Source organism: Alosa sapidissima, chromosome 15, assembly GCF_018492685.1.
Source record: "Alosa sapidissima isolate fAloSap1 chromosome 15, fAloSap1.pri, whole genome shotgun sequence".
Lineage (NCBI taxonomy): Eukaryota > Metazoa > Chordata > Actinopteri > Clupeiformes > Clupeidae > Alosa > Alosa sapidissima.
The window spans coordinates 4,503,017-4,516,214 of record NC_055971.1 but is presented as its reverse complement, the minus strand read 5'-3'; the positions used below and the strand labels follow the sequence as shown (position 1 = coordinate 4,516,214).

Genomic DNA, 13,198 nt, shown 5'->3' with positions numbered 1-13,198 from the left:
TTATATGTGATTGTGTATGCATATGCTTGTGTTTTCTTTTCTGCTAGCCAGCAGCGGTGGTAATTGCTGATAGATAGATCAGCTTGTGTGAGTTAACTGAGTGAACTACTACTGCGCTGATTAGCAGGTTTATGGGTCATTCTATAATTCAGGGTACATTTCCCGTCTCCATGATAAAGATTTAGTTATTATCAAAAAAATAAATCTTTATGGAATCTATTTTGAACAATTATGCTAATAAGACACCCTTTCACCAATAACAATGCTTTATTATTTTAGACCCAATTTATCCACAAAATATTAACTTAATTACTTCTACACCCCATATTATTGACTGTCTCAGAGCCATGCATTCAACTTGACTAAACATGATGTTATCAAGTCTAACAATCTATTTTTTGGAGATTAATTTACTAACTGTTATAACATCAGTTATATACAATGTCCATTTGCTGTATTATGCAAGATTTAAAAAAATATATAATTTTGGTCCGTCTCAAAGTTCTTGTCAACTCTGTTAACTCTGTTATAAAACTGCTTAAAATCTACACAGACTTTGAATATGAAGCATGATGCCTACACAGAGAGATGTCAATTTTTTTAAAAAATATGATTAAAAGCCATTCAATTCTGGTTTTATACATATCATGCAGTTTGAGGTTAGGATGTGGAGCTAAGCCACAAAATGATGGGAAATGTCAACTCTGTTATCGTCAACTCTGTTAATTCTGTGGTAATTGTGCATAGATTAATAATAACAGTGTCATGAGCTCTCTCTCTGCCTGGTAACACACGCTGATTGAAGTCTGATGACCTCCACCTGTTCCTGCTCTGCTCTGCCTCACCCTCGTTACCTACCAGCTGCACTGCATTCACCACTCATCATGCCCTGTATATAAAGCCTTGCTTTTCAGTCCACACTTGTCAGATCGTCTGCAACCAGCACCAGTTACCTGCCTGTTTTGGAAAACGCCTCTGACTCTTTGCCTGTGATCCCGGACCCGCTCGACTACTTCTGTGTTCTCCAGCCCCGGTAATCTTGACCTGCCTTCCGTCCCTCTTCTACGAATACCGCCTAGTCCTTGACTGTACTGCTGCTTCGTTTCAATTGCTGTTGTGTGGGTGTTTCCCCCAGGACTTCCCGGATCATCCAGCTCCTGCCATCGCTGTTCGGCTACTGGGGGAACACACACACGCAGACTCTTGGAACTCCTGTACCCCCCCGGAACCCCTGAAACCCCCTTAACCCCCAACCCTTAAATAAACTTTTGAACGTGACGCTTTTGTGGTCCTCGTCCTGTTTGGTGTCTGACAGTACGATCTGACCAAACATGGACCCAGCGCACGGTCGAACCAGCATGGAAACCGACGAACCAGAACCACCCACCGCCATGCAACGCCTGGAAGAGACAGAGAGAGAGGTAAACCGCAACACTGCTGACATTGCCTCCCTACTTCAAGCCGGCTACCAACAGCGTCAGCAGTTCCAGCAGCAACAGCAACAACTTGCAATGATCATTCAACTTCTCACCAACCTTTCTCCTCTGCCTGCTCCCACCGGCCCAGCCCCAGCCAGCCTGCTCACCGGCCCAGCACCCGAGTCTCCTGCCCAGTACACTGCTGCCGTGGCTGCCGGAGCCCCAGAACCCAGGATCGGCAATCCAGAGCGGTTCAGCGGCGACCCAACCCAGGTACGGGCGTTCCTGACGAGCTGCCGTGTCCAGTTTACCCTGCAACCCAGGACTTTTGCCACTGAAGGGGCGAGGGTCGGTTACGTGATCACTCACCTGACGGGCCGAGCTCGACTCTGGGGAACGGCGGAGTTCGAGCGCCAGACCCCAGCATGTGCAACCTTCAACCTATTCGCAGAGGAGATGCTCAAGGTATTCGATTTGGAATCCACAACAGCCGAGGCATCTCGGACCCTGATGAGTATTCGCCAAGGCAGAAGGACTGTTGCGGATTACTCCATTGACTTTCGAACTGTGGCAAGTCGGAGCTCCTGGAACATGGAAGCATTGGTGGATGCCTTCCTCCACAGCCTGGCGGACTACATAAAGGACGAGCTGGTTTCCCATGATCAACCCCCCACTCTTGATGAAGCCATTGCTCTGGCTGTCCGCATCGACCGCAGGATCCAGGCCCGCCGTCGTGAGAGAGGGTGCCAGAGTCCATCCACCAGCACACGGAGTGTCCCAACTGCCCTTCTGTCCGCACCTGCCACACCATCTAGCCAGCCGGACCAGTTTGAACCGATGGAGATCGGCCGCGCCTCCCTAACCCCTGCAGAGCGCCAGCGACGCATCACCTCCAACTTGTGCCTGTACTGTGGTGGTGATGGTCATCGAGTCGCCACCTGTCCAGCAAAAGCCGGAGCTCACCAGATGTAGGAGGAATCCGGATGAGCTCAATGAACATTCAGCCCTCCATCAGCCGTAAACCCCTCATCCAAGTCTGTCTTCACCTGTCTGATTCCACCCACACCCTGGCAGCCCTGGTGGACTCTGGCGCAGAAGCAAACATTATTGACACAGGACTTGCTCGTCAGCTGGGCTTGGAAAGCCATCGCTTGTCCACTCCTGTTCCAGCCCGGGCCCTGGACGGTCACGTAATTGGCACAGTTACCAGCATCACAGCCCCCATCTCAATGATGGTGTCAGGAAACCACCGAGAGACCATCCGCTTCCACCTGCTCAGCTCTCCAGGCCAACCCCTAATCCTGGGCTACCCTTGGCTCCGTCTCCACAATCCTCACCTCGATTGGGCCTCCGGAACTGTGAAAGAGTGGGGAAATGCCTGCCACCTGACCTGTTTGCGTGCTGCCTCGCTGCCCCCCGGCTCAGTACCCCCCAGCACTGCCCCCGACATTTCTAATGTCCCTGAATGTTACCATGGCCTCCGAGAGGTGTTCAACAAGACCAAAGCCACATCTCTGCCCCCACACCGTCCGTACGACTGTGCCATTGATCTCCTCCCTGGGACTGCTCCACCCAAAGGTCACCTCTACTCACTATCCCCTCCTGAAAGAAAAACTATGGAGGATTACATCAGGGACTCCCTGGCAGCTGGACTCATCCGCCCGTCTTCCTCTCCTGCTGGTGCCGGGTTCTTCTTTGTGGGAAAGAAAGATGGTTCTCTTCGCCCCTGCATTGATTATCGAGGTCTGAATGATGTCACAGTGAAGAACCGGTACCCTCTGCCTTTACTCACCTCTGCTTTTGAGTTGCTCCAGGGATCCACTATTTTCACCAAACTGGACCTTAGAAATGCTTACCACCTAGTGCGAGTAAGGGAGGGTGACGAGTGGAAGACTGCATTCAACACCCACACCGGCCATTATGAGTACCTGGTAATGCCATTTGGCCTCACCAACGCCCCAGCGGTATTCCAGGCGCTGGTGAATGATGTGCTGCGGGACATGCTGAATAAATTCGTCTTCGTGTACCTGGACGACATCTTAATTTTCTCCAGAACTCTGTCCGAACACACCCGTCATGTCCAGCTGGTTCTTCGACGGCTCCTGGAGAACTCTCTCTATGTCAAAGCGGAGAAATGCGAGTTCCATGCTCAGACTGTGTCATTCCTGGGATACATGAATGACAGTCATTCATGTATCTGTGTCATTGAAGGCAATATCCAGATGGACCCCGCAAAGGTCTCGGCAGTTACCTCCTGGCCAGTTCCGGGGAATAGGAAGAAGTTGCAGCAATTCCTCGGTTTTGCCAATTTCTACCGGAAATTCATCCGGAACTACAGCTCCGTCGCCGCTCCCCTCACAGCTCTGACCAGCATCAAACACCCCTTTTTTTGGACCCCAGAGGCCAACACAGCCTTTCATACCCTCAAGGCCCGGTTCACCACTGCCCCCATCCTCCAGATGCCGGATTCAGACCGGCAGTTCGTTGTCGAGGTGGATGCCTCAGACGTGGGAGTCGGGGCCATACTCTCTCAACGGGCAGAGGAGGACAACAAGTTGCACCCCTGTGCATTTTTCTCTCGCCGGCTTTCACCTGCAGAGCGCAATTATGATGTTGGAAACCGTGAGCTGTTGGCTGTCAAGCTTGCCCTGGAGGAGTGGCGTCACTGGCTGGAGGGGTCCACAGTTCCGTTCCTGGTCTGGACCGATCACAAAAACCTCGAATACATCCGCAATGCCAAACGTCTTAACCCCAGACAGTCCCGCTGGGCCTTGTTTTTCACCAGATTCAACTTCACCCTGTCATACCGCCCAGGTTCTCGGAACACCAAGCCGGACGCTCTCTCCCGTCAGTTTCTTAAGGATGACGCCCCCTCCCAGGAACCTGCATCAATTCTGCCAGATCCCTGCGTCGTAGCTGCCCTGACCTGGGATATCGAGGAGGAAATTCAAGAGGCCCTCCGTGACCATCCCAGTCCCAGTGCATGCCCAGACGGTCGTCTCTTCGTCCCAGAGAATTTGAGGTCCCGGGTCATACAGTGGGGACACAACTCCCGCCTTGCCTGCCACCCGGGCTCCGCCCGCACCTGCCATCTCCTTGCCCAGCGCTTCTGGTGGTCTTCTTTGAGAAGGGATGTCCGAGAATTCGTCCGTGCCTGCCCCACCTGCAATCAGAACAAGTCCTCCACTCGGCCCCCCGCTGGTTTACTCCAGCCCTTGCCTGTGCCCACACGACCCTGGTCCCACGTCTCCTTGGACTTTGTAACTGGCCTCCCACCATCAGGTGGGATGACTGTCATTCTCACTGTGGTTGACCGGTTCAGCAAGATGGCACACTTCATTCCCCTCCCTAAACTGCCATCTGCCAGAGAGACTGCCCAGGCTGTTCTTGATCATGTCTTCCGTCTACACGGGCTGCCCAGGGATGTTGTCTCTGACCGAGGCCCGCAATTCACCTCTACATTCTGGAAGGAGTTCTGCCGTCTTCTAGGGGCCACAGTGAGTCTCACCTCTGGGTTCCACCCCCAGTCCAATGGTCAATCCGAGCGGGCAAACCAGGAGCTGGAGAAGGCGCTGCGGTGCATGGTTTCTCGCAAACCCCAGGCTTGGGCACAACAACTGATGTGGATAGAGTATGCTCACAACTCCCTCACCTGCTCCGCCACTGGTATGTCACCTTTCCAGTGTGTGTATGGCTACCAGCCCCCCCTGTTCCCCAGCCAGGAAGGAGATGTGTCCTGCCCGTCTGCCCTCGCCTATGCCCGCCGTTGCCGTCGTACCTGGTCACAAGCTCGTGCCACGCTACTCAAGTCAGCTGTCAGCTATGCCACTGGGGCTAACCGCCGAAGATCGCCGGCACCCGCCTACCGTGTTGGCCAGAAGGTGTGGCTGTCAGCCAAGGATCTCCCACTGCGGGTGGAATTGCGTAAACTGGCACCTCGATTCCTCGGCCCGTTCCCTATCCAGAGGGTCATCAGCCCAACCGCAGTCCGGCTCCAGTTGCCAACCTCCATGAGGGTGCACCCTACTTTCCATGTTTCGAAAGTCAAGCCGACGCATGAATGCCCGCTGGTCCCCGTGCCGCTTCCTCCTCCTCCTCCTCGCCTCGTTGACGGTGGGCTGGTGTACACCGTTCGACGCCTGCTTCGGTCCAGACGGCGAGGTAGGGGTCTCCAGTATCTCGTCGACTGGGAGGGCTATGGACCTGAGGAGAGAACCTGGGTGCCAGCCAGTCGGATTGTGGACCGGACACTCATCGCCGACTTCCACCGTCTGCATCCTGATCAACCTGCAATCCGTAGGGGCCGCCCCAGAGGGGTCCCTAACCGTCCTGCCCGCCCGGCTTCCTGTCCTGTGCCTGACCCTGTCTCGGTACCTGTCCCGTCTTCTGTCCACGACCCTCCAGCTCCCTCCGAGGATGAGGATGTTCGCTCGGACCACTCGGAGGAATTCTAGCCCTCCACCGGCTCCCCTCCGCCCTCCCGACGTGGTGTCACTCTTGGGGACTTCTGGGGCCGTCCCTTAGGGGGGGGGTTCTGTCATGAGCTCTCTCTCTGCCTGGTAACACACGCTGATTGAAGTCTGATGACCTCCACCTGTTCCTGCTCTGCTCTGCCTCACCCTCGTTACCTACCAGCTGCACTGCATTCACCACTCATCATGCCCTGTATATAAAGCCTTGCTTTTCAGTCCACACTTGTCAGATCGTCTGCAACCAGCACCAGTTACCTGCCTGTTTTGGAAAACGCCTCTGACTCTTTGCCTGTGATCCCGGACCCGCTCGACTACTTCTGTGTTCTCCAGCCCCGGTAATCTTGACCTGCCTTCCGTCCCTCTTCTACGAATACCGCCTAGTCCTTGACTGTACTGCTGCTTCGTTTCAATTGCTGTTGTGTGGGTGTTTCCCCCAGGACTTCCCGGATCATCCAGCTCCTGCCATCGCTGTTCGGCTACTGGGGGAACACACACACGCAGACTCTTGGAACTCCTGTACCCCCCCGGAACCCCTGAAACCCCCTTAACCCCCAACCCTTAAATAAACTTTTGAACGTGACGCTTTTGTGGTCCTCGTCCTGTTTGGTGTCTGACAAACAGAGTTGGCAATGATGTGCTGTCAACTCTGTTTTCAATAGCATTTAATGAGAGTGTCAACTCTGTTAATTTAAGATTTTGCTCTTAAAATGATGACTAAATATGTTTTTTTTTGTTTCAAATGTATATTAGAATATGTGTTACAACTAATATTTTTACCACATGATTTTTTTTTTATTATGTAGAAGCTACCTTTTTTAAGAAAATATGCACCTCTTAGAAACTTGCCAGTGGAATGTGTTTTTTTTTTTTATTTCAGGACAAAAAGTAGCAATCTTATCAAATTCAAAATTGCTACAGTGACTGTAGAGACAAACATTCTCTTAGGGAAGGCATAATTTAAAAATGTATCACATTTGCTAAATATGCATAATTTACTGAGTTTGTCTCTAACAGAGTTGACCATTTTTTCTGTTATTTCATAATTTTTTCAAATAAATAGTTGAAGTCTTACAGGTTTAAGCTCAGCAAATACTTGTCATGTTAACTTTGAAGTGTGTTCTATGACTATAAAAAAAGTTTAATGATAAAAACTCATTGTATTTTTTTGGTTTCTTTCTATACTTGAAATGTAGGCCTACCCTGCATTATAGAATGACCCTTATATTGTTTGTTTGTTTGTTTGTTTTGTCAAACCATTCCCTATAAGTGTCTTTGTCTAACCCAGCGTCTAGTGCATGTATACGATTGTTGGGAGGTGGAGCGGGGCTTATGTTTGTGGCACGTTTGCTTGAGTTTGAATCTTTTATTTGGCACCTGTTGAGGCTTTGATCTTTTGTTTGGTCGTTGAATCCTTTTTTGGTTGTAACCCCCCCTGCTCTGTCTCAGAAGGTGGATGTAAATAATTATATTTTTATATTCTCAACCGTTACCTACTTCTGTGGTATTATTCCTAGAATTCTGGTCAGACTACATATATATATACAGTGGGCATCGCTTTCAAATGGCCACTTCAGTCGCGCATTACGAGGCGTGAAGCTGCGTGAAGCTTTAGTACCACTTTCAGCCACTGTGCGTCGCTCTGCCACTGTACATCGCTCTGCCTGCCGCCCCTTCTGAAAAAGCTCGATTTACCTCGATTTAGGCTACTTGGGTATGGCTTAAGGCTTGACTACACGGTGGTAACGGAAATTGAAATTTGCTGTCTACATTATTGTCAGTGTTGGGTTAACGCAACTACGCAAATCAAAACAGTGATGTGATAATTGAGCCAGTGAGAAATAACTGTTCAGAATTAATCTGTAGCCTTGGGTAGGCTTCTGCAACGTTTTTAACAGGCTACTCTATAGAGGCTTAGACAACTATGACCCACGTTTTGGTTTCGTAAATTAATTTGCCCTACTTCTTGACTGCAATGTAGTCAATTGACTGCTTGACATGTCATTTTTATTTTTCTGTACAATAAACAAATACATCTGCTTTATGCCGCAGAATTACATTCATATTTGGAACTTACATAGTCCAATGCATCGTTACACTACAGTGTATATATATACTTTTTTTCGTGAAAGACAAAAAAATAGTTTAAATTTAACTTCAGTGATCGTGTGGTTAAGGATTTTGAATGGTAGGCCTATATATTTTTTATATAATTTGAAGTTGATCGTCATCTTTATAAAAAATATTGGAGACTCCTGGAGTACCACTAGAGTATCACTACCCGTAGGCCCTACCACAGTTTGAGAACTACTGATCTATCATCACACTCCCATTAGTCGCACCCACCTTGAATGAGTCCCGACCAACTTGGATCATTAGGTTGAAGCATGATCCCTGCAGAAAGGGAGTTGGATGCTTTCGCTCCTCTTGGCCCCATCTGGAGTTCTGGAAGGTATTGGTCACCACATAACCAGGGCTGGCATCATATCGCGGGTTGAAGTGAAGGGCGACATCTGCCCCTGCTGCCGAACCGCACTGTAGATTCACGTGGAATCTGTATGTGTAAATGGAGAGAGAGAGAAATTCAGTGGTCATCAGCTTGTCCCATACACAGGTTTCCCGTTTACTAACAAAACTAGATGCGCGCGCAGCCGTGGGGCAGAAGACGCTTGGTGGCCGTCCACAATAATAAACTTAACCTAAATAGACGGCTGCTGTAAGCTACAATCGGATTTTTTTGTATACCACTGTTGTCTCAATGATAATAACATCTCATTTCGGGCTATATTTCAGAGTTTGCCATTCATTTGCATTATTAATATAACATTGTATTTTGTCATTTTTGGCGAAGACCTGCATTCCGTCAGAGGCGCACCTTGTCAACAGGCAAGGCAGGCAACTGCTTGGAGCCCCCGAGCCACTAGGGGGCCCCCGAGACCTGGTCTCATCACGTATGCCGGTGGGACAAGCGAGAATTTCGTCTATAGACATTGAATGATGTATTTTGCCTGCTCCTGTCCTGTTGTACGAACAGTACATCTGTACATGTATGCTATGGCCTTATAAACAGCGAATCTGTGTTCAAAAGAGTTCAAAGAATCCGCACATATTTAGGCTGTGGTAAATGTCAATCAAGGGTGCAGAGGGTGCAAAGTGATGACGGATCAACATCGAAGTTTGGCATTGACTCAATGAAGTTATAGTAGCCTACTGTAGGCTAATGGCAGAAAGATTGAACATGATTTGCTACATCTAAATGACAATAAACTTGAGCTATCTAGCAACAGTTACAACTAGTTAAGCAAGGAGATGGTTAACGTTATGTTTGTATTAGGGCTGTCAGCCATAACGCGTTAATTGCAATGCGATTAGGCTAAGCACCAAGCATAACGCATTCATTTTTGTACACTTTGATGCACCGTTTCTTGTCCTCAAACTAACACAGACACTTCCAAATAGCCTAGGCTCTGTCTGCCTTCCTCCTATAGTCATGAAGATAATAAACACTAACACAGTTCTAAACTCCCGGTTATTGTTTTAAAAAAAATAAAAACTCCCTGTCGGCTCAGGCGACATGGAATTAAAATATCACAAACACCTCAAGTTTAAGCTATAATCTACGACATGGGTCGGCAACAGGTGGCCAAAGTTGGCCTGCCACTGTAATTATTTGGCCCGGCGAAATTATTCTGCCTGTCCAATTTTTAAAAATCTTTTATTTTACAATATCGATTTACAAATAGCCTATTCACCAATAAGACTGCAAGTGGGTGCTTAAACAAATAAAGCACACCAGAATGCACTGGATCCTAGCTGTGCATATTGAAGCCAGTGCTTCAATATTGCACTTTTGTGCTTCTGTTTGGAGCAGATAGGCCACATTGAAGGCGCCGCTGTGTTTCGTATGGTATAATATTCTATCAATATAAATCAAACAGCGACAGCGTTTGATTTATACTGACAGCATATCAGATACACAGGCTTATACTGACAGCATATCAGATACACAGGCTTTGCATGTGTGAAACCGGGTAAGATGAATGCAACATTTTCTTTCCATTCCTCTTCATAGGCCCATCTATTTTTCTCCCAGCTCCAACTCCTGTAGTTTGATGCATGCTAATTTCTTGTAGGCAAACAATAACGTTGTCAGGAGATGGGTCAACCAAGTAGCCTATTTAAGAATAAAAGTAAGATAGACTTTATCCAAAGAAGTAATTAGAATAAGTCAGGCTCCATGTTAAACTGTCCATCAATTCCAAAATTATTGTAGCCTAGAGCCTAGTGTTGTAGTACCCACATTTACTTTTCACAATATTGAAAGGGGAGATAAAACAGAGTTCATCAAGATAAATCAATTACTAATTTTGGGTATAGGACCCCAATAAAGCTATTTCACTTCTATACTTTCTATTTTGTACAAAATTTATATTGGGTTTAAAGTAATGTATTCTATTTCATTCTATTTTATTTATTTATTTGTATATTTTTATTGTTTACATTTATATTGTAATAATGTTTGGAAAATTTGAAATAAAAAAAGTTTTTTATTTCATAAATTTTTCGTTGCTGTCAGATTATTTATAGCCTAACATAATGGTGATGAACACTGATCTATAAAGATAGTTCTTTATAGATCAGTGGTAGGGCCCCCTAGGAAGTTTTGCTTAGGGCCCCCACAGACTCTAGAATCGCCTCTGCATTCCGTTAGGGATATTGAACATATTGAACATTCTCTAACCATCGTGATTTCGAATTGGTGCAGTTTTCAGCACAAAAACTCATTTTATTCTTTTAATGGAGAGCCCTACTCTATGCTGTTTATGGTGCTTTCTGCCTCTTAGTTGCACACGCATGTTTTCGTGACGTTGCATAGAAATCCATGTATACAGAAAAAATATACAGCGGGGAAAATAAGTATTAAACACGTCAACATTTTTTTCAGTAAGTATACTTCCAGTGAGGCTATTCGCATGAAATTTTCTACAGACATTAGTATTAACTTAGGTAATCCACACATATTAAAAAATCCAAACATTAATGTCCCTAAGTAGAGTTATGAGTAAAAAAGTGGAATGGCACAGGGAAAAAGGAACAAGCTGGAATCCTATACATAGTTAGAGAGTAATTATCCCTCCTATCTGAGCAAATTAATGTAAGCTGGGTTAGTACATATTGATGAGCTATAGAAAGGTTTTTCGTTACCAAGTTGTCACACAAGAAACATGTCATGATGGGTAAAAGCAAATAGCTCTTCCAAGACCTTTGCAACATAATTGTTGCAAAACATATCAGTGGAACTGGTTACAGATGCATTTCAAAACTTCAGAATCATCCAGTAAGCAGTATTGGAGCCATTATCTGCAAGTGGAAGGAACATCACTGCATCATCAATCGGCCATGCACAGGATCTCCTCACAAGATTTCTGACCAGGAAGTAGAAGAAGGATAGTCAGAAGTGTAGCCTATAAGAGCCAAGGACCACTCCAGAAAGACTTGGAGGCAGCAGGTTCAATTGTTACAGAGAAAATCATAGGTAATGCACTCCACCGCCGTAGCCTCTATGCACGCTTACCCCACATGACTCTATTACTGAAGAAAAATATGTCGAAGCTCATTGAAAGTTTGCTACACAACATTTGGACAAGCCTATGAAATACTGAGCGAATGTATTCTGGTCAGGTGAGAGCAAAATGTAACTCTTTGGATGTCATACTACACACCATATTTGGAGTAGAAATGCATCACCCTAAAAATACCATACCAACAGTGAAGTTTGGAGGTGGAGGCATCACAGTGTGGGGCTGTTTTTCATCTCATGGTACTGGCAGACTTCATACAGTTGAAGAAATTATGAATGGAGCCATTTTTCTGGGAGAATCTTGCCATCCACCAGAACAATGAGGATGAGACATGGCTAGACCTTCCAGCAAGACACTCTTGAATTTCCCCTGGGGATCAATAAAGTATCTATCTATCTATCTATCTAGCAGGACAATGATCCAAAGCATTCAGCAAAGGAAACTCTCAATTGGTTTTTAGAGAAAGGAAATCAAGGCCCTGACTTAAATCCAATTGAACAGTTTTGGAAGTTACCTGATCAGGATTTAAGAGGGACCCCTGGAATCTTCAATATTAAAAGACTATCTGTAGACCTGAATACTGCAACTGATTAGTTTCGTCATAGAGGAAATGCCTTGAAGCTCTCATTACAAATAAAGGGTTTTCCACAAAGCTTTTTTTCCTGCGGCATTCCACTTTTTTACTCATAACTCTACTTATGAACATTAATGTTTGGATTTTTTTTATATGTGTGGATTACCTAAGTTAATACTAATGTCTGGTGAAAATGTCATGCAAATAGCCTCACTGGAAGTATACTTACTGAAAAAATACTTATTTTCCCCACCGTATTGAAATATGTTTTTAAAAATATATAGGCCTACTCTTGGGCCAATTTCGGATATTTACATATATTTCAAAATATATTGTGAAAATATATTATTTAAAATAAAGGCTATTTTTGTTTATGCGTGTGGTGCTAACTGTAGGCCTACACGAAACAGTCTACGAAGCACTATTTTCATTTGCTCTTTGAGTGCGTGTCTGGCTCAGGTTAGAAAACAACAAACCTGTTTGCTCCTGGAAAGACTCGGCCAGATATAATGATACTTTTGCCTTCCTGTAGACGTCCATGAATTGACCCATTAAAGGGGATTATCTGGAGGAGAAAAGAAAGTACAAGTAAACTACAGTAGGCTAAGGAACAGACTGATATTAGCCTAGTTTGGAGAAACGTCTACTTAATGGACAGATCAACAATATGAGATAAGCATTTAGCCGACTCACCGGGTTGTAAAACGGCTCCTGTGGATAAAAGGCCATTCTTAAAAAATAACTTTTCCTTCTAAAGGGTAAACGTGTCTAGTTGTAAGGCACTAACTAGGCGCTACAAAGTGAAACAGATCACTGATTAAATGCTACAGGAGAAGAGGGGCGGAGAGAGAAAAAGCAGTGTGTAATTTCGCGGAAATCATACCAATCTGTGTCCGCGTTTTGTTTTCGTTCCCTGTTGTATTTATTGATACAGATAGCCCTATCTGCGACTTTCACTTCCAATAAGGCATGGTTCAAGAGAGGATTGCTGTGCCAATGTTTTCTCAGCGATTCTCTGTAATCGAGTTTCTTCACTGAGCTGAGATCATCTCACCTCACAGCTCCCTTTATTTACTCATTTAGCATCCCATTTTCTTAAGTGGCAAAAGTAACGGTACAGACATTAGTGGCATTACGTTTTTAGTATCCTATCCA

The 13,198-nt window shown here is 46.0% G+C and overlaps 1 protein-coding gene across 3 annotated transcripts in view; it reads right to left on the bottom strand.

Moving 5' to 3' along the window:
• Positions 1–12,993, bottom strand: part of LOC121684343 (galectin-9-like) — a 30,352-nt gene extending 17,359 nt beyond the window's left edge. The window contains exons 1-3 of one of the 3 annotated variants that reach the window (XM_042064336.1): positions 12,733–12,993; positions 12,520–12,604; positions 8,234–8,441 (exon numbers count right to left, since the gene is read on the bottom strand). In XM_042064336.1, the coding sequence (XP_041920270.1) occupies positions 8,234–8,441; positions 12,520–12,604; positions 12,733–12,772 (333 nt within the window). In that variant the 5' untranslated portion in view covers positions 12,773–12,993. Of the gene's footprint in view, positions 1–8,233; positions 8,442–12,519; positions 12,609–12,732 lie in introns of all 3 variants that reach the window. The other 2 variants (XM_042064334.1, XM_042064337.1) reach the window with 2 other exon arrangements.
• Positions 12,994–13,198: the final 205 nt, after the last annotated feature.